The following is a 19,579-nucleotide window of genomic DNA, read 5'->3' as shown; positions in this document are numbered from 1 at the left end:
TTAAACACAACTTGAAAAATGTGACATTGCTGACTGAATTTGGAGATTTACAATAATCTTACACCAAAGAAAAGTTTTATTCAAGTATAGATTACTAACTAAAAAATACATGGGTAAAAGACAAACATACAAAGGCATATCATACAATGGAGTTCTAAACTCAATACTTTTGAAATACAAAACAATGATCATTACCCCCATAAGTCAGTTTATTGAAACAAATTGATTTTTCAGTTGGTCTATAACTCTTGTCACTCAGTTTTGTTTACAAATGTTACTGGATATTTCAGTCTCATCCCATATCAGAACTTTGGTTTTGACACGTTTACTTCTCAAAGTAGTATGCAGTTATTTTTTGCAACTAATTAATATCAATTATAGGAAGCTTCTCTAAGTCACAAGAATTCAATATGGTTGCTGTTTTGGAAAGAGTTACCACTTTGGGTTATCTACACCAAGACCCATGAACTGAAAGGCCAAACATTAATGAGCAAAATATGGGGAGTGAGAGCAGGGGGACTAAGGAAAGATGTTTTCTTTTGCTGTAGACCTGCTAAAGAAGACTCCATTATTTACTATGGTACTACTGCTAGAGAAGCAGTTTCTGCCAGACCACAGGTTGGCTATATAGTTGTCCACTTTATGTTTCCTTTTCTAAATAACAGCAGACTTTAACAATTAGATTGATCAACCAAATAAGCAGAGACCTCTAAATTACCATATACTCTAACTGTGTGAAATAAATTATTTTCTTAATTGGTTTAGCAGCCTTGTGTCTGGAAAGGCAACAAAACCCATTCTGTTCCAAAATTAGAAGGTTGATTCAGAGGCTGTTTGTAAGATGCTGTCTTCTGTCACCAGTCATGAAGGTGGACCTTCATGAACTCATTAACTAATAAATGTAACTCATTAATTAATAAATGTAAAAATGACCTCAATCTATCAACACAATGTTGAGCCAGCAAAAGCAAAAAAAGTACAATCATAAGGTAAGGATTGGATTGTATAAAACAAGAGAGAAATATCCTCCTCTACAACACAAGAGGAACATGTATGGTAATAAAAACAATCTATAATAAACTTGTAAAGAGATGATTCTGGTTTACAGGTTAAGTCTGCTTAAACTGACCATGACTGAATGATTGGAAATTTTCTTCTAACATAATGCCCATTCATCATAAGCTAAGCTGGTCTTGTTTTCTTATAAATCTCTCATTTCTTTGAATTCATCTACTAATCCTTCAGTGTACAGCCATTTAACTTATAAGCTGGGCCTGCCCAGCCTGCCTATAACACCTCTCTTCAGAAAGATACCAGATGCATTAAACAGAGGCATCTTCTAGTAAATACCTGCACTTCAAAACAGCATGTGAAGAACCAGCAACTGGCCCTTCAATGTAAATACTTCTCATTTCACAATATCACGGAAACAGTGCAGTTTACTAACCACTCCTTCCTTACAGAAAATTCAGTAGCTGTAAAAATTTTCTGTTCCATTTCAAAACATTTCAATACTTATTAATTCCAAAGATCCGAACACCATGTAGCTGTGGCATTTTGGGAATTAGTACACTCAGGAGAGAAGCTGTGTTTAGGATGAAGTGAGTTGGATCATACTTCGTATAGAAACTTGCCAGAAAATATCTGTAGAAATAAAAGTTAAAATATATATAACATCTAAAAATGAAATTAATTAGAATTTATTAAAAAATTTAAAGGTAAAAAAAGCCACTGAAACATAAATACCTAAAAACAGGATCACTTTTGAGCACTAAAACAGGAGGCACCAGATGGGGGTCTAAATTCATTCGGGATTTTATTTTATTTTATTTTATTTTATTTTATTTTATTTTATTTTATTTATTTATTAAATTTTATTTAATGGAGGCATATATGCACATTTTGCATTTCTGCAATCATGTGAAATGCATTTAAAAGAATGTGTTTGCTACTTAGCATCCTTTAAAGAAGTCTTTGAAACTAGGGTTCGTATACTCTGAAATTTCAGGTACAGTTTTGTATTTATGTGTATGTTTCTGAAGAGAAGATCCAGACCCAAAGCATCTATCATAGTCTCAAAGGGTTTGTGACCCACCAAAAGGTTAAAAACTACTGCTATAAAGTTGTGAAAATGGGGTGTTAGTACATTAATACAATTCAGTATCTTTGAAAGAAAACAAGTACTTGGTTGCCTTTTTTTGATGTTTATTGTAGCCAAACAGGTTGACAACCAGTTTAACTGGAAATCTGGAAAACACTGTTGTAACATTCCAGCTGTTTTGCTGTAACTGACCATATGTACACATTGAAAGACATCCAATACCTAAGAATTTGTTTTAACAAGCCTAAGCTACCTTTAGGACTATAAAGCATCAAGTCAGAATGTCTAGTTTTACCCAAGTGCACATCAGAGTGCAGACACATCATTTGGACACTGAGAATATCCTAATATAGACAGGATTTAAGAATAAAACATTGGGGCATCTGGGTGGCTCAGTCGGTTAAGCGTCCGACTTCAGCTCAGGTCATGATTCCGCGGTCCATGAGTTCGAGCCCCACATCAGGCTCTGTGCTGACAGCTCAGAGCCTGGAGCCTGCTTCAGATTCTGTGTTTCCATCTCTCTCTGCCCCTCCCCTTTCATGCTCTTTCTCTCTCAAAAATAAACATTAAAATAATAATAATAATAAAAAATTAAGAAGAATAAAACATCATACTCTACTTGATCACGACTAAGAAGTTAGTCTATGTATGGGTGTTTGTCTAATTGGTACTTTTAGAGTACACAGTAAAGTATTCTAATAGCCTTTCCTCTAAGTATGGTCATTAATTTCTAGTAAGAGGAGATAAATTATATTGTGTAATATGGTTAGAAAAGAATAGCTATTTTGAAGTATGACTAAAAACATCACACAGAGCTGTATACATCATTTTCAGAGCCATCTATATTGAGAAATTCTATAATATTCCACCTATTTCACAAACTATAATCAGAAAATTCTTCAAGAATAAACCATATTCTTCAATCTTTAGTTTAAACCCTTTCTTCCAGCTTTCATATATTTGAAGACTGTGTTTATACTTCCTACCACTTGCATTTAGTAAGCTCATTTGATTTCCTATAATCAATATGGGTTAACCCATAACTTGACATGTTGGAAATAAATATTTTTGGAATGGCTCCTCCTCATCATACTGTAGCATATATTGTATGCATCATACTGTCCCCTTTGTCATTTAATAGAAACTAATTTTATGTGTAAATTACATGAAAATTACAGGTTCTTACAAAAACCTAGACAACCCTCTGAGGGGATGCTAAACCGAGGTGGGAGTCATGTAATAGCATTTATATGCCGAAGTATACACTGGAAAGAGACGTGTATTAGGCACTAGAAGTTTAGGATTTCATCTGGGCTCTTGACTCCAACCAGCTGCAAGATCTGGAACAAGGTAATGCATTTGAGTCTGTTCCTTTATCTAAAAATTTGGGATAACACTGCATATCCTACCTACCTGACAAATGATCAAATAAGAAAATGTGAAAGCACTCTGAAAAGTATCAATGCTATATAGATGGCTTTAGTGTTGTTTCTTCAGTTATATAAGGAATTTAATCACAGAATATTTGAAATCATGCCTGTGGGTCAAAAATATATTTTTAGAAATACGGATGTTGTACACAGGTACATCTTAGTTGACAATTTTGTGATAGCTGTTATTGAAAATTCAGTATACATGTCAGGCTTTTTACATTAATTATAATGCAATCCTCAACATTTTACAGATGAGGAAATGAGGCTTCAAAGAAATGGCCAAAAGTCACAAAGTTAGAAAGCAGTCCAAATTTAGGGCTGTTTGAATAACTATTATTCCTGTTACTGTGTTTATCTTTGTTAGATCATACAAATCATTTCTCTTTTGACGTTAATTTTATATAGGGCTCAAACAAAAATTTAAAAAATTTCCTCAAAGTCCTAACAACATAAAAAAAAAAAAATCTACCACTTTATGATCAATTTATTCTTTTCATTTAAAAATGCCTTCCTTTTCCTGAAATCTACCTTCCCTAAGTCTCAGTTTAAGGAATCCTAATTTAGTCTCCAAGGAGTCTTTCCACTTACTCCAGACTGCACTGATTCTAAATCATGGATATGTTATTATATATGAGCTATATGATATACAGTGTTTGCTTAAAGTAGATGTAAAACATCCATTATATGCATGCAACAATACTGAGTGTGGAATTCAAAGCAATCTACACATTTATAAATTCTTTGCAGAAATAAAACATTTATAATAACAGAAATAATGCAAAGTGGCATAAATAAGGGATGTGTAATAACTACTAAAGGAGTTCAAAACAGGCATTATTTCTTAAGGTTGGGTGCTAAGGAGAAGACCGCATGAGAAGGCAGAATTTAAATACTGAAAGAAGAGTAAGATAAATTAAGAACGGAGAAGGTATTTCAGGTAGGAGAAATGATTTGAACAAAGGCATAGAAATAGGACTATGCATGAAGCATTAAAAAAAAATGCTGCTTAGAAGAGCTTGACCAGGTAGGAGTTGGGTGGGGGTAAAATATTCACAAAAAGGAAAAATAAGGTAGGAACCATTTTGTGGAGGGCCCTGAATGTCAGGCAATAGGAGGAAATTTAAGGTTAAATGCTTTACAGACAGATATTATCTCATTTATTTCTTAAGGCATCCAATTGAATTATGTAGTATTGGCTAGAATTTTATCCATAAGCAAACCAAGTAGGTGGTGCGATAAACAGGATTCAACCCAGGTCTGTCCTACGATGAAAGCCTAACTTCTTTTATCTATAAACTATACAGCAATCTCTCCCAAGGAGCTTGAACATCCAAACTGGGGGAGGTGGGTGGTCAATGAAATTCATCTGGAATCACCCAAATCCTTGGTTAGGGTGATTAATCTAATAGTGGAATATAAAATAAGATTATGCATTTAGCTTTCTTGTAAGTAACTTAAGGATATGAACTACAACATATTTGATCTGTGTATCCTAGGTCTAAACATACTGACGAGCACATTATTGTTGTTGTCTCCATGTATTACTGACTGACATAAAAACAGTTTATCACCAGCTTGTTAAATTTTGTCTGTATTTTATGCTCTGAGTTAGCTATTTATTGGTAGAGGTTTCAACAAATATTCTGTTTCTAACTGAAATTCAACCTAATAAAAGGACAGCTTCCTCTTATCCAATCTTCTTCATACCTAAAAATTTCCATCACTTACAGAATTATTGGAGAAATTGTGAAAAACTTCCGTGAAGATGTAAACTGTACTCCATAGTCCAGCTGTTCCCAATGAGTTAGGAGCCGTGCTTTACCCTGGTCAGGAGTTTCAAAAGGTGTTCCTTTTACTGCATGCAAAAATACATACATCCCCTGAAAAACAAGCAATATCAAATATAAAATTAGTATTTGTCAGTAAGCATTAAGATAGTTCCAGACTGCTTATGGCAGTATGGGTGATTTAACTTAACAGTTCAAGTATTAAGCTTTCATTACTATTTGTGAAAGACTAGTTTCTTCATAGTAAAATAAAACTTTCAGGGGCATATAAAAAATCTTTGGGGAAAACCAGTAAAAGGTCAACCAAAAAAGTAACCTGTTTTCATCTCCTATTAAATTGAAATGCACACACACAAAAAATGAGGATAGCTTTACATCATTACATTTAGATTTTCTAATTCCCTTATTATTAGGAAATAGGATTATCTTATCCTTGATGTATAGGAATGTTCAGTGTCACATTAGTAAATCTGATGATACTTCTAAAATGACAAAAACATACAAATTGGTAAATAATAATAAACAAAATTTCTGTATCAGGGGAAAATGGGTTTGATAATACTTAATATTAGGACTGTGTTTGTCTCAATGGTTTTCTTCTAAAGCTAGAAAGATGGTTATGTACTAAGAATAATTTTCAACTCAATTTGCTTTTAAAATCACCACTGTGCCCCAATGGAGTTTCTTTTGTAGTTGTGTTTTTTGTTTTTGTTTTGTTTTCTTTTTTAAAGTAAAAAGTCTTACTAAAAGCCATTCTGTTCAGGGATATGTTTGAACATCTAATTTTGTGATTAGGTAAAAACCAATATATACTAGATTTGGTTTCCTTGAGATTATGATATCCATTCAGATCACTGGTAGTACTACATTGCAGGATCACTGTCTGAGGCACCAGTAACAGAATATTCCTGCCTAAATATTATCATGAAACAGTTTTTCCCACTAGAAGTCATAACGAGGTATCATTTTTTTCTATTTCAACTTTCAATAAATGTATGGGAAGAAAAGAAAAACTTGTGATTTGAAATTTTATATTATTAACTAGGTTAAGACAGCCCTCCTTCTCAAAGCTTAGCCTACTTACTAGTTATTCCACTAGGCAATTAAAAAGTTGTTTGGCTGCAATAACACCTAAACTATATAGAAACACTCATGTTCAAATGGATTAACTCAACAAATTTATCAAGTGGCTTATGTGTATAGGACACAGGACATGTATGCATTTATGAAATTGAGTAAAACATGTCTACAGTCTTGAAAAAAACTCAATCTTCTAAGAGACAATGAGGAAAAAAAAAGATATGCATAAGCAATTAGAATGTAGATCAGAAATTGCTATCATAGGTACAATCAGAGTATTCAGCAAATACAAAAGAGGGAAAGGTTCCTTGTTGTTGAGGCAAAAGCTGTGATGCTACCTTGTCAGCTACCTCATTCTTGAAGGTTCAGCTCAAATGACAATCCTTAATGAGGCCCTCCTCGTTAGTAGTAGCCTATGTGCTTGTATAGAATTTTATTGAAAATATTTTATTTATAGCACAACATATTGTTGGAATTGTTTACATGTTTATTTTTCCATTAGCCTGAATACCTCAGGAACAAGGGCTGGTATATAGCAAGTATTAGACATTAAGCCAAGATGAAGGTAAGCTAAGGGATATTTATTCTGTAAGCACAAAGAAACCATATTCACATGGGCTTTACAGGAGACAATAAAACAGAAATTACACGCTTTTAAATTCTGAAGAGTATGTGACCCAAAAGGCAAAGACTGTGTTTTTTCTAACCAGGGATAACAACCAGGTCTACTTTCCCATTTAAAAGCATTCAGAATATATTTCACATTTTTAATTGGTTTAAAGTGGGCTATCTTCAAAAGAAACTTAAATTTGGAGTCATGTAATTGCTTACATCTATGGCTGGTACGTAGGTCTTTAGTGTGGTGAACTAATAAGTCAGAAGTTTGCTTCCCTACGTGTTGTCAATTACCATGTGGCCATATATTGTGTTTTGATATCAGTTAGCCAATTGAAAACATAGGGCGGGGGAGGGGGTGACTTCTAAAGTACATTTAATACATGTCTCATTGGAGAAGAGAAAATTACATGACAATACAGACTAATTCAGCAAACATTTACATAAGTCTTTAGAGATATGGAAAATAAAAAGATAAATTCCTAATTATAAAACTATGATAAATAAAGGATAAAAGAATGTAGGATGGGAGTTTTGTAGTTTTCTGGAGGTGATATTTGAGTAGTTTTCCTGCACTAAGAATCGGCCTGGCAGAGGGGGATGGAGGAAGGGGTATTAAAATAGTGGAAAAAGAGCCTAAGCCAAAGCAAAAAAAGGTGAAAGCAAGATCATTTTCGTTATTGTTAGAGAAAAATTCCTGTTTGGAGATGAGCTGATATAAGATTGAGTCCTTTTCTTGCCTCTATACTATTCAACTGGTCTTATATGCCACATAATAAACTTGTTATTTTATTATGAATGTAATGGGGAATCATAAAAGGACTTAGAGCATGACTTAAGCATATATGCATTTTATTTATTTTTTTTTAATTTTTTTTTTCAACGTTTATTTATTTGTGGGACAGAGAGAGACAGAGCATGAACGGGGGAGGGGCAGAGAGAGAGGGAGACACAGAATCGGAAACAGGCTCCAGGCTCTGAGCACTCAGCACAGAGCCCAACGCGGGGCTCGAACTCACGGACCGTGAGATCGTGACCTGGCTGAAGTCGGACGCTTAACCGACTGCGCCACCCAGGTGCTCCTATGCATTTTAAAAATAACTGTGCCAACTTGGAATGGAGGAGAGTAGAATAGAAGAACATCAAGGAGACCATTTGATCTACTGGAGTAATCCACCTGAGAAAAAAATAAGGGTATAAATTACAGTAATATCTGTGGGGATCAAGTTGAGAGACAGTAAAGCAGAACAGACAGGGCTTTGACTATATGGATATGGAAGATAAAGGAAAAGCAGTTAACTAGAGTGACCATATATCCTAGTTGGCATGGATGGTCCTGATTTATACCTATTTTCTTGGATTAGTTATTACTAGAGTTCCCTTTTACTCTCAAAACAGACTCAGTTTCGATAATACATTATATGAATCACTTTACCTTTGAAGCTATCTGGGTTGACTTATTGGGCATACAGTGGTGCCTTTAGATAAGGAATAAAGCCAGAGGAACGGGTCATAAGTGGTAAGAGATCAGGAATGAGTTCAATTTATATTTGTTTGTTTTAGGGTAGAAACCGAAAATATGGATAGATGAAGTACCCTAGGCACAATACATAGAATAAAAAGAGATGAAAAAACAAACCTTGGAGACAGCAATATTTAGGAGACGAAAATAGAAGACTGTACAAGAAACAAAAAAGGAAAAATCAGAAATATCTAGGAAAAAGTGATCCCATGGGAGCCAAAGGAAAGGAATTCTAGTAAAAGATATAATTCTTGTCAAATATTTCAGAGAAGTTGCTACTTAAAACTAGTGTTTGCCCTATCAAAGTCCATTGCATAAAATGTACTAAATGGACATTCACTTATTTTTACCACATTATCCTGCCCTCCTCCAGTCAAATTCAAATACTCTTCAGAAGACAGGGAATAAAGAAATACATAGTTAATCTGGATTCAATTAAAAATTTGAATTAATTGTATTTCTCCCCTTTCATTCTGCTTTCATAGGCTGTTAAAGATAAGAAAAGTCACTATCAGTTGTTCTTTTTTTAAACAGATAATTTCCAGGGCTGCATCATATGGTCAATAGAGTCAACTGAATCTCTGATACTTTGTAGAGCTATCCTATAGTACAGAAGACCCACAGTCAACATGAAGAAGCTAAGGCACTATAAGATCCTCAAATGTATGATTAAGCTCAAAATTTCTATACTGAACCAGGAAAGTATATTTAAACAATTTAGAAAAGTTTCTAACAAGGATTGAAACCGAAGATGTTTATTAGACTCCAGTTAATCAAAAACCATAACTTCTTCTGAAGCATTCTCTTTAATACTATAGTAGCCTGAATTACAGTATCTTGGAAGTGTTGCTAAAATGGCCTATTTTCTAGATCCTATGAAACGAAAAGGAGAAAAAAAGGCTTAGAGAAAGGGCCGATGTTTAAATATAAAGAATTAATAGATAACCCTATCTATCCCATATTAGATATGGATATCTTCAAAGTTATCATATATACTAAAAATTACTGAACTGTATACTTTTAAGTCAGCAAATTTTATGTTACATACATTAAAATTATACCTCAATAAAACTTTTAAACTAAGTGGTGTTTTTCTTTTTTTTAATTTTGTGGTAGAAAAACAAAATTTTTTTTAATGTTTATTTATTTTTGAGAAACAGAGAGACAGTGCGAGGAGAAGGGCAGAGAGAGAGGGAGACAAAGAATCTGAAGCAGGCTCCAGGTTCTGAGCTGTCAGCACAGGGCCCAATGTGGGGCTCAAACCCACAAACTGTGAGAGCATGACCTGAGCTGAAATCGGAAGCTCAACCGATTGTGCCATCCAGGCGCCCCATGTTTTTCTTTTCTTTAACATAAAGATTTAAGCTTTTAGCAAATTGTTTTTAAATACACGTAACATAAAATATATCTTAATCTTTTTTTAAGTGTACAGTTCAGTGGCATTAAGTACATTCACACTGTTACGCAACTATCACCACCATCTATCTCCAGAACTCATTTCATCTTGCAAAACTGAAACTGTACTCATTAAACAGCGACTCCCCATTTCTTTCTCCCTCAGCCCCCGATAAGCACTAAAGCATAGGCTTTTAACCGCTTTATATAAGGTGAAATTCTTACCAGATTATGTATCACATTTGTCAAGGTCCAAGCAACAGGAACACTGAAGAAGGGAATACTAAGTAGAACAATATGAAGCAAGCCAACTCCCAAGGCATATGTCAGCCACATACCCCGGCTGTTCATTACACGGGTATTTGGATTCACCTCACTGTGGGCAACTCCAACATTCATGTTTGCTCTGTAGGAAAGCAATGAAATGAATCAACACTGACAGAACTGGAAACTTAAATACTCTACTCTCACATGACAAAATAAGTGTGTTACTAGGATCATTTTTCTCTGGTTGTTCTGAAATAAAATAAACACACTCACCAAAATATGCTATTTGCAGATCTGCTAATAAAAGCAGTAAATAATTTTTAAATCTGACTTCATGATAAGACTAACAACTTATTTTTACAGTTCTTATTGATAAAATAAGCAATTAAAATCCCTTTCCTAAAAGCTTGTGTTCTAGCATGCTGGTTTTACTAAATGAAATAACGGACAGGAAAACTCAACTGAAAGAAAACCTACATTTTCTTATGAGACCAAAGTGAAAGCTCAGGAGCTAAACATACCAACAGAAAAGACCAATATAAAAAAAAAGACCAAAGCTGCAGCATTATTTATAACAGCCAAAATATGGAACACTTGGGTTGGTATCCACAGATGAATGTACAGAGAAGATGTGATGTATGTATATAATAGAATATTGTATGTATGTATATAATAGAATATTACTCAGCCATAAAAGAGAACGAAATCTTGTCATTTGCAACAACATTGATGAACCTAGACAATATACTGCTAAGTGAAATAAGTCAGAGAAAGACAAATACCATATGGTTTCACTTATATGTGGAATTTAAGAAACACACACACACACACACACACACACACACACACACACACACCAAAAAGAAAGACAGAGAACAAACTGGTGGTGGTTGCCAGACAGGAGGTTTGTGGGGAGATGGATGAAATAAATAGAGGGGATTAAGAGTACACTTATCTTGATCACTGAGAAATGTACAGAATTGTTAAATCATTATATTGTACACCTGAAACTAAATAGAAAACTGTATGTTAATTACACACTTGAATTAAAGATGACAAAAAAAAAAAAAGTAAAGTAGATGCAGCTAGTCTATTATGAGTAGCCAGACTCTTACATATAATGTAATGTTGTTTCCAAAAAGAGTGGTCAGGTTCAATTCACTTCTTTTTAAATACTGAACCTGGGAGGAACATAATGTGGTGAAAAATTTATATGGTCAAGGGATAAAGCTTGTTTCTGTCCCCTGGTACAGTAAGGTTACAACAATGATTCCTCCTTTTACTTGTCAACTCTCCTTAAATTTTAGGTTTTTTTTTCTTTCATTTTCTAAGTTTTTCCCTTTATTGCATTCAAGTGGAACACAAAAGGAGAAATGGATTACTGGTTCCCAGTTAATTTAATGCTGGCATTTACTTGGTTCTAAGAATCCCTTGAACAAAGTATAACTGTCTTGAAGAATACCTATCATCCCAGTAAAAACCAACCAGTGAGACTGAAAGGGGGACATGGTGAAAGTATATTTGGAACAGCTGATTTAGAAATAAATGAACCCTTTCCATAACAGAGTTGGCACTGAGAGAGGAATTTCCCGTAACTGCATGCAACAAGTGTTTCCAGAGTAAAATGCCTCATTCTCTTTCCAAAAATCTATGGAAAACGCACGCATCAAGGTTTATGGTGATGAAAGTTGGTTGCACTAAAGAAGCAAAAGTCTCAAATTTACGTGTGTAAATACTTCTTCTAACCTAAACACATCTACTTTGCATCGTACATTATTTTCATGAGCTATAGGTTATATTTAAAAGATACCACAACTCAAGATACCTTTCCATTTTTCTACAGGATGGAGGGGGAAAAAATAAAGCTCGAAAAAGGCTTAAAATTTATATCTAGCCTGGAAGGCAAAGCTGGTGTGGTACGAACCCTACCCCGGTTCACAAAATCTTTGCAAGAAGGCTGCCGCGCCACTTCAGGACAAACAAAGACTTCCGACATTGTCTGCCTACGCGAGTGCCCCGAGGGCTGCGACCCGCTAGGACCCTCTTGGGGACTCCATCGCCAGCCAGACAACCACGGGCAGCTTTCCCCGAATGCTGGAGCGCCTGGCCAGTGAAAGCTCAGCAAAAGCCGCTGCGGCTACCCCCGCAGGGCCCTCCCCGTCCTTCTCAGAGCTACACATCCCGCCAGTACCACGGCAAGACGACGAGAATGTGGGGGCAAGCCTCGGTGGCCACTAGACCCGCACGGCCAGACCGGGAGCCCCGGACGCAACCGTAGTTCACTCTCTCCCCTCAAGCCTACCCTGGCCGGCTAGCAGCTCCCTACCTAGCAGCACATCCCCTACAGCCGTTCTTGACCACTCACCCGCCGCCCTACTCCTGGCGGCCAGCTGGGAGCAGAACTAGCTCCGCGGCGACGGCGTCTCTCCCAGGCCGAATGCCAATGATCAACCCCAGCGTAGCGCAGCGCAGCTTGCGGAAGCTTTCAGAGCCGAACGCGCCGTCAGGGGATTGGCCGCGGACAGCGCCAATCCCACGTTCCTCGGGAAGGGCGGGACTAAGTGCTGCGCGCCTAGGGCCCACCCCGCCGCGCGCGCTGGGGGCGAGTTCGAGATCCGCGAGGCTGGGCCCGTGAACCTTGCGGGACGCTGTCAGGTCCGACGGTGGATGGTAATTGCCTGCCTCCCGCGAGCAAGAAGGTAGTGTTGTGTGCCTAACGGGCATTCATTCTTATCTTCTCGTAGTCTCGGGAGTCCCTTCTCCTCAACTTGTCCCGGTCGGCGTGCAAGCGCCACTGGCCGCCGTGTGCCCTTCTCCCCTCCACCAACAGAGGGGCGGGAAGCGGCCGAAGCCAGGCTCTTGGGCGCGCACGCGTGGAGGGCGGTCTTTGAGCAGGTCTGGGCTCGCTAATGTCTGGTGTGGCCATTCCTGACCAAACCGTGTTTAGGCCTTTGTTGCAGCCCATTTCCCAGATCCTTCTGAGTGCAGGACTTAAAGTTGCCTGCCAGGCAGACATTTTAGCCCCGGACAGCCGTAACTCGTGAGTGTGGTTTTAGGTTGTATGTTGTGGCGTCCTACAGCTGAGGCAAGCAAACTCTCCCTTAACCATGGTTTTTACTGGTGTCATTCTGGGTGTATCCACACGTTGAAGACAGGCACTTGTAATACCTGCTGAGGAAATGTGAATTTCAAAAAAAATTTATCTTAATTGAGAACGGAGAGGAAAAGTTAAGATTATTTGAAATCATCTCTGACAGCGAATTTCATTACCTCATCAGTTCACAAAGTTTGTGATTTGTATTCCTGAAGTAACTTTCAGTAATATTTCAAAATTAGTGTAAAAGAAGGTTGGTTATAGCTATGTATGTATCTTGCATTTCTGTTGGTTCTGTGAAACTATTGGGTTATATTTATTATGGTTCTTTTTCCACTTTAGTTTTTCCTTGTTTTTAAAAATGTGTATTTATTTTGAGAGAGCTGTAGTGGGGGGGGGGGGGGGGCGCGGGGGAAGGGAGCCGAGAGAGGAAGATGCCAAGCAGGCTCCATGCTCAGTGCAGAGCCCCACGCTGGCCAGATCCCAATCCAGTGAGATGATGATCAGAGCTGAAATCAAGAGTTGGAGGACAAACTGACTGAGACCCCAGGTGCCCTACATTTATCATGTTTTCAAAGTAAATTATTTCACTGTGTTTCCCTAAAGCCTATTAAGTTCTCTGCTTCTTTTTTAGGTACTTTGTTGTCCTTAAATGACTTTCCTGGAAGTACTTTCAGGAGTGTTTGATTTCCTTCCCATCAAATATGGAAGACTGATTCCTGATAATTTCACACATTCTGTGCTGTGATGTAAGCCTGACTGCAACTGTTTCACTTTTCAGAATGTGTCATTTAGCATATATATGGTGGAATGCTGGCTGTGTTCAACAGGTTATGCTAAGGATATGAGATTAATATAAAATCTCTGTCTTCAGAGAACTCTGAGCCAGGAGAAAGAGACAGAAAAACAATGGTTAGAATAGCCTATGCTGAGTTTCCGTTAACTCTAAGGAAAAGGTGCTATGGGAGTACAGACAAAGAAATGCCTAATCTGTTCAGTGGGAGAGGGTTGATGTTGGAGTGGTTAAGAAGGGCTTCCTTGAGGAGGTGATATTTGAACTAAATCTGGAAGGATGATTAGAAGTCATTCGTATAGAAAGGGAACCTTGTGAGCTAAGGAACCAGTGAGTGCCACCACATTAAGAGAGACAGGTTGTGCAGTATGACAGGCTTACTGTGCATTTGTAGAACAGTGGGATGAGGTTAGAAAGATAAAGGTCCAGTTAAGGATTTTGGACTTTACCTGGTTAGCAGTTGAAACTTTTTTTTTTTTTAATTAAAAAAATTTTTTTTTTAATGTTTATTTATTTTTGAAAGACAGAGACAGAATGCGAGTGGGTTAGGGGCAGAGAGAGAGAGGGAGACAGAATCCGAAGCAGGCTCCAGGCTCCGAGGTGTCAGCATAGAGCCCAACTCAGGGCTCAAACTCATGAGCTGGGAGATCATGACCTAAGCCGAAGTTGGATGCTCAACCGACTGAGCCACCCAGGCGCCCCAGCAGTTGGAACTCTTTATAAAATTTTAAGTAGGGTAGCAACATGATGAAATTTAAATATAGAAATAACCCTATCATTGGTTGAGATTGAGGCAGAATATTAATAAGGTGGTTATTGCAGTGCATTAGGAGAGAAATGTTTAAGGGCTAAACAGAGGTCATAGGTATAGACAGGATTAGTATGAGAAATATTTAGGTAGTAGGATAGATAGGACTGAGTGGCAGAATATAGAAAAAGTAGAATTTTTAGGATGATTTCAGGATTTTTAATTTTTCCATGTGAGACTGGATGAGCTGAGCATTGCCTTTGAGTGAAACATGCCAAGATATGCAGGTGTGTATCCATCACAGACTAGTTTTGTGATCATGAATCTTCTGATCTTGTTCTTATAAAACTTTCAAATTTCATTTGTAATAGAGGAATGATAGGGTTGTTGTAAGGACTAATGGGAATTTGTGTGTGTGTGTGTGTGTATGTATATAGATATATACATATATATACATATCTATATGAAATTGCTTATGGTAGCTGTTTTTATTACCAAATATGGGAAGATAGTTTTTTTTTTTAATATATGAAATTTATTGTCAAATTTGTTTCCATACAACACCCAGTGCTCATCCCAAAAGATGCCCTCTTCAATGCCCATCACCTACCCTCCCCTTCCTCCCACCCCCCACCAACCCTCAGTTTGTTCTCAGTCTTTAAGAGTCTCATATGCTTTGGCTCTCTCCCACGCTAACCTCTTTTTTTTTTCCTCCTTCTCCTCCCCCATGGGTTTCTGTTAAGTTTCTCAGGATCCACATAAGAGTGAAACCATATGGTATCTGTCTTTCTCTGTATGGCTTATTTCACTTAGCATCACACTCTCCAGTTCATCCACGTTGCTACAAAGGGCCATATTTCATTCTTTCTCATTGCCACGTAGTACTCCATTGTGTATATAAACCACAATTTCTTTATCCATTCATCAGTTGATGGACACCTAGGCTTTTTCCACAATTTGGCTGTTGTTGAGAGTGCTGCTATAAACATTGGGGTACAAGTGCCCCTATGCAGCAGTACTCCTGTATCCCTTGGGTAAATTCCTAGCAGTGCTATTGCTGGGTCATAGGGTAGGTCTATTTTTAATTTTTTGAGGAACCTCCACACTGTTTTCCAGAGTGGCTGCCCCAGTTTGCATTCCCACCAACAGTGCAAGAGGGTTCCTGTTTCTCCACATCCTCGCCAGCATCTATAGTCTCCTGATTTGTTCATTTTAGCCACTCTGACTGGCGTGAGGTGATATCTGAGTGTGGTTTTGATTTGTATTTCCCTGATGAGGAGTGATGTTGAGCATCTTTTCATGTGCCTGTTGGCCATCTGGGTGTCTTCTTTAGAGAAGTGTCTATTCATGTTTTCTGCCCATTTCTTCACTGGATTATTTGTTTTTCGGGTGTGGAGTTTGGTGAGCTCTTTATAGATTTTGGATACTAGCCCTTTGTCCGATAGGTCATTTGCAAATATCTTTTCCCATTCCATTGGTTGCCTTTTAGTTTTGTTGATTGTTTCCTTTGCTGTGCAGAAGCTTTTTATCTTCATGAGGTCTATGGGAAGATAGTTAATTAGAGAAGGTCTGAGGTCAATTTGGGACATGTTATCTAAATGATGATATTTAGAAAGTTCTTGGAAATAAAGTCCTTCAGTCCAGAAAAAAGTCTGATTAGGAGATACAGGTGAGATAGGGGATGATATGGAAGCCAGTTAAAATAGAGTGTGACTTGCTAGGAAGGAGGACACTTTTCCTAATGTTTACATTGGCTTGCTGATAGAATTGTTCTTTGTGGCCCTTGATTAGTATTCTTCCAAGTGCTTGCTGTGAGTGAAGTACTATGATTGTTCTGTGCTGCATCCAGAAATACATAATATATGATTACCTGCATTCAGAAGTTGTACATGTCAAGACAGGTGTGATAAACATCCCATGAGTGATGCAAGCCAAGTTCTTTAAGAATGTAGGGGGAGGAAAGGATCATTCTTGGTTGAGTGATCAGAAGGGACCATGTTACAAATGACTTTGGAACTGAGTCTAGATTGATAGATAGGATAGCACTAGGAAGTAGAGATGCAAATAATGGGATTGATGGCAAAAGAAGATTGAGGTTTTTGACTTGAGTCACTAAGAACAGTGTGTTACTAAGAGAAACAGCAAAGTGAAGTAGAGGGCATGGGAAGGGGCGCAGGATGATAAATTCTGTTTTACAAGTACTTATCTTGAGGTCACTTTGACACTGATTATTAGAAAAGGCTGTTTTGGGGGTGCCTGGGTGTATCAGTCAGTTAAGCATCAGACTTTTTATTTTGGCTCAGGTCATGATCTCACTGGTCATGAGTTTGAGCCCCATGTTAGGCTCTGTGCTGACAGCGAGGTGCCTGCTTAGGATTCTCTCCCTCTTTGTCTCTCTCTGCTCCTCCCCTGTTCACTCTCGTTCTCTCTCTCCCCCTCAAAATAAATAAGCTTAAAGAAAAAAAAAATGCCTGTTTTAATGTGGGAAGAGAAGAGAGATCTCTGTTGTGGTTATAGATTTAGATGTTTGGCATCATAAAGAAACAAGATAATCATTGGGGTAATAGGGTTGAGGGAAGAATTTTTTTGCTTTTGCTTTGAAGGTCAAGATGCCTGTGGGAGGACTGGATAAAGAAAGTAGATGAAAGTTCTTAGGAAGAAGAGACATTGACTTGGGAGTTAGGAAAGTAGAGTATGGGCAAAGGTGTAAACATTTTTAAGAAACCAGAGGACATAGTGGGGTGGAGGAGGTAAGATGTGTGTGAAGATAGAAGAGTGCATGCTGTGATCTGCCTTGACCTCAGTAAACTGGAAGATTGGGATGAAATTAGGGACTTGGGGAGAAAAATAGTAAATTTGGTAAGACAGATTGTAGAGAATGAGGCAAAGATGCTGAGGATTAATAAGATTGCCCAGAAAGAGTAAAAGGTGAGGTGATGCTAAAGTTATACCCCAAAGTTTGATTTGTTTTTCTTAGATCCTTGGGATTCTCAAACTAAAGTAGAAGACCTCTTGAACCCAAGCCTGACCTGATTCCAGGCCATGGATTAACCTCTGTGGAAGTAAGGATTCGAAGGTGAGGGTAGGGACGGTATTCATTTAGGTGTTTGGAGGAACTCAATGTAGTCCAAGTATCCTGGGATCTTTAAAATGTGTATGTGAAACGTTGTAATAAGTTGTATTCATTATCTTATTTACTTCTCACCAAAACCATATATTATTATCTTCTCCATTTCTATAGATTAGGTGATTGAGTTCTAGATTTTAATTTTATTAGCATACGAGCTAGGATATAACGAAACCTGCTCTGTTTCGTTATAACAGATATAACAGAGCCTGCTCTGTTAACCACTACTCTGTATGTCTCTGTCCAATAGAACTATAATGTATGCCATGTATAATTTTAGATGTTCTCATAATCATATTAAAACAAATTTTAAAAATGAAGTTAATTTTAATACTGAGGTAAGCCAGTATATTCAGAACATCATTTTATCTTAAGGTCCATATAAGAACTTAATAAAAGTGTATATTGTATATGTTTTTTTATATTGAGTTTGAAACCCAGATTGTATTAGAATATCTTAATTTGGAGTAGCCACATTTCAAGTGCTCAGTAGTCACATTTGCCTAGTGGCTACCATGTTGGATAGTGCGGCTCTATATCCTCAGACCTGTGTCCAGTCAGAACTTTGGGTAGAGTGCAGAGGGTGCCTTTTGCTATGATAGCACTAATTTGTCTGAATGGTATGAGAGTGGAGTGGCCTAACTGTCTACACTGTTTTCCAGACTAGAATAGCCTCCCAGCCCTTGAGAGCCACAAAAAAAATTGAGAGATGGTTGTTTACAAAGCCACTCTCCCTAAAACTATGTACCCCAAAACTAAATCAAATATGCAGCTTAATTAGAAGTTAATTGTTAGTATTAAAAATTCCCATCCTTCCATTCCATAATGACCCCATATCACAATACTGTACATTTTCTGTAGCCTTGTCATTTACAGAAAACTTCATATAGCTTGCTTATTTGATCCTCACAACAAACCAGTGAGACACTATCCCCATTGATACAGGTAATGAATTGATTTTATACAGAAAGGTAAGTGATTTGTTTCAGTTAACATGTAATAAAGATGAACCTCCAAACACGTTTTTTAAAGACTCCAATCTGGTATGTTTTTCTGCTGTGCTAATCAGATTTACCTTGTACAAAGCATAATATAGTTCTATTTATTAACGGTGATCAGTTAATATTGCTCAGAACTCAGTATGTTGGCCTCTTCCCATAAATGCATCCCCTAAATTCCTATGTAATTGTTCTAGTGGCTACTCTCCATTTCTTGTTTACCTATTCGTTACATGACTGTGCTGTTTATGTTTTAATTTGCCTGAGAAAGGATCCTAAATGGATATCTTTTTAGTTTGTTTGGCATTGCTGGCATTGCTTTTGTTTGGATTTAGATTCCATAGGATCAAATCATGTGAGCATGTGAATCATGGTAAATTAAAGAAGTACCTAGGGTTCCCCTCTTTCCCATTTTTGGGTCTTGCAATAGAAGAATTGCACTCTTTCAAGTTAGTGTTTTTTCTTTTCCTGAAATCTCTTCTGAAATTAAGCATTAAGGCAGATGCAAACCTTACTCCCTGTATGCTTTACATATGGGATTTCCATATGAGGTTTTTTTTTGTTTCTTTGTTTGAAAGGGTTTTATTAGACAAAGCGTTTTTTAAATTTATTTAAAAAT

General features: G+C 37.3%; 2 protein-coding genes across 11 annotated transcripts in view; one reads left to right on the top strand and one right to left on the bottom strand.

Annotated features, from left to right (window-relative positions):
* Positions 1 to 58: 58 nt before the first annotated feature.
* On the bottom strand, positions 59 to 12,705 carry ORMDL1 (ORMDL sphingolipid biosynthesis regulator 1). Of its 2 annotated transcripts, none has more exons than XM_047870532.1 (4): positions 12,566 to 12,705; positions 10,159 to 10,339; positions 5,263 to 5,414; positions 59 to 1,644 (listed from the first exon to the last, which is right to left on the bottom strand). In XM_047870532.1, the coding sequence occupies exons 2-4, from the start codon at positions 10,330 to 10,332 to the stop codon at positions 1,509 to 1,511; spliced, it is 462 nt and encodes a 153-aa protein (XP_047726488.1). In that variant the 5' UTR covers positions 10,333 to 10,339; positions 12,566 to 12,705; the 3' UTR covers positions 59 to 1,508. The 2 variants fall into 2 exon arrangements, with proteins under 2 accessions (XP_047726488.1, XP_047726489.1); XM_047870533.1 differs by having other exon boundaries at positions 12,527 to 12,648.
* Positions 12,706 to 12,775: 70 nt separating this feature from the next.
* Positions 12,776 to 19,579, top strand: part of PMS1 (PMS1 homolog 1, mismatch repair system component) — a 99,062-nt gene continuing 92,258 nt past the window's right edge. For 4 of the 9 annotated variants that reach the window (XM_047870531.1, XM_047870528.1, XM_047870530.1 and 1 more), the window contains exons 1-3: positions 12,776 to 12,899; positions 13,929 to 14,043; positions 17,813 to 17,911. The gene's annotated coding sequence lies outside the window, so the exon portion shown is untranslated. Of the gene's footprint in view, positions 12,900 to 13,113; positions 13,241 to 13,753; positions 13,845 to 13,928; positions 14,044 to 17,812; positions 17,912 to 17,977; positions 18,908 to 19,579 lie in introns of those variants that run through there. The other 5 variants (XM_047870522.1, XM_047870523.1, XM_047870524.1 and 2 more) reach the window with 5 other exon arrangements.

Source organism: Prionailurus viverrinus, chromosome C1, assembly GCF_022837055.1.
Source record: "Prionailurus viverrinus isolate Anna chromosome C1, UM_Priviv_1.0, whole genome shotgun sequence".
Lineage (NCBI taxonomy): Eukaryota > Metazoa > Chordata > Mammalia > Carnivora > Felidae > Prionailurus > Prionailurus viverrinus.
Note: the sequence above shows the minus strand (reverse complement) of the source record. Positions and strands in the feature narration are given on the sequence as shown.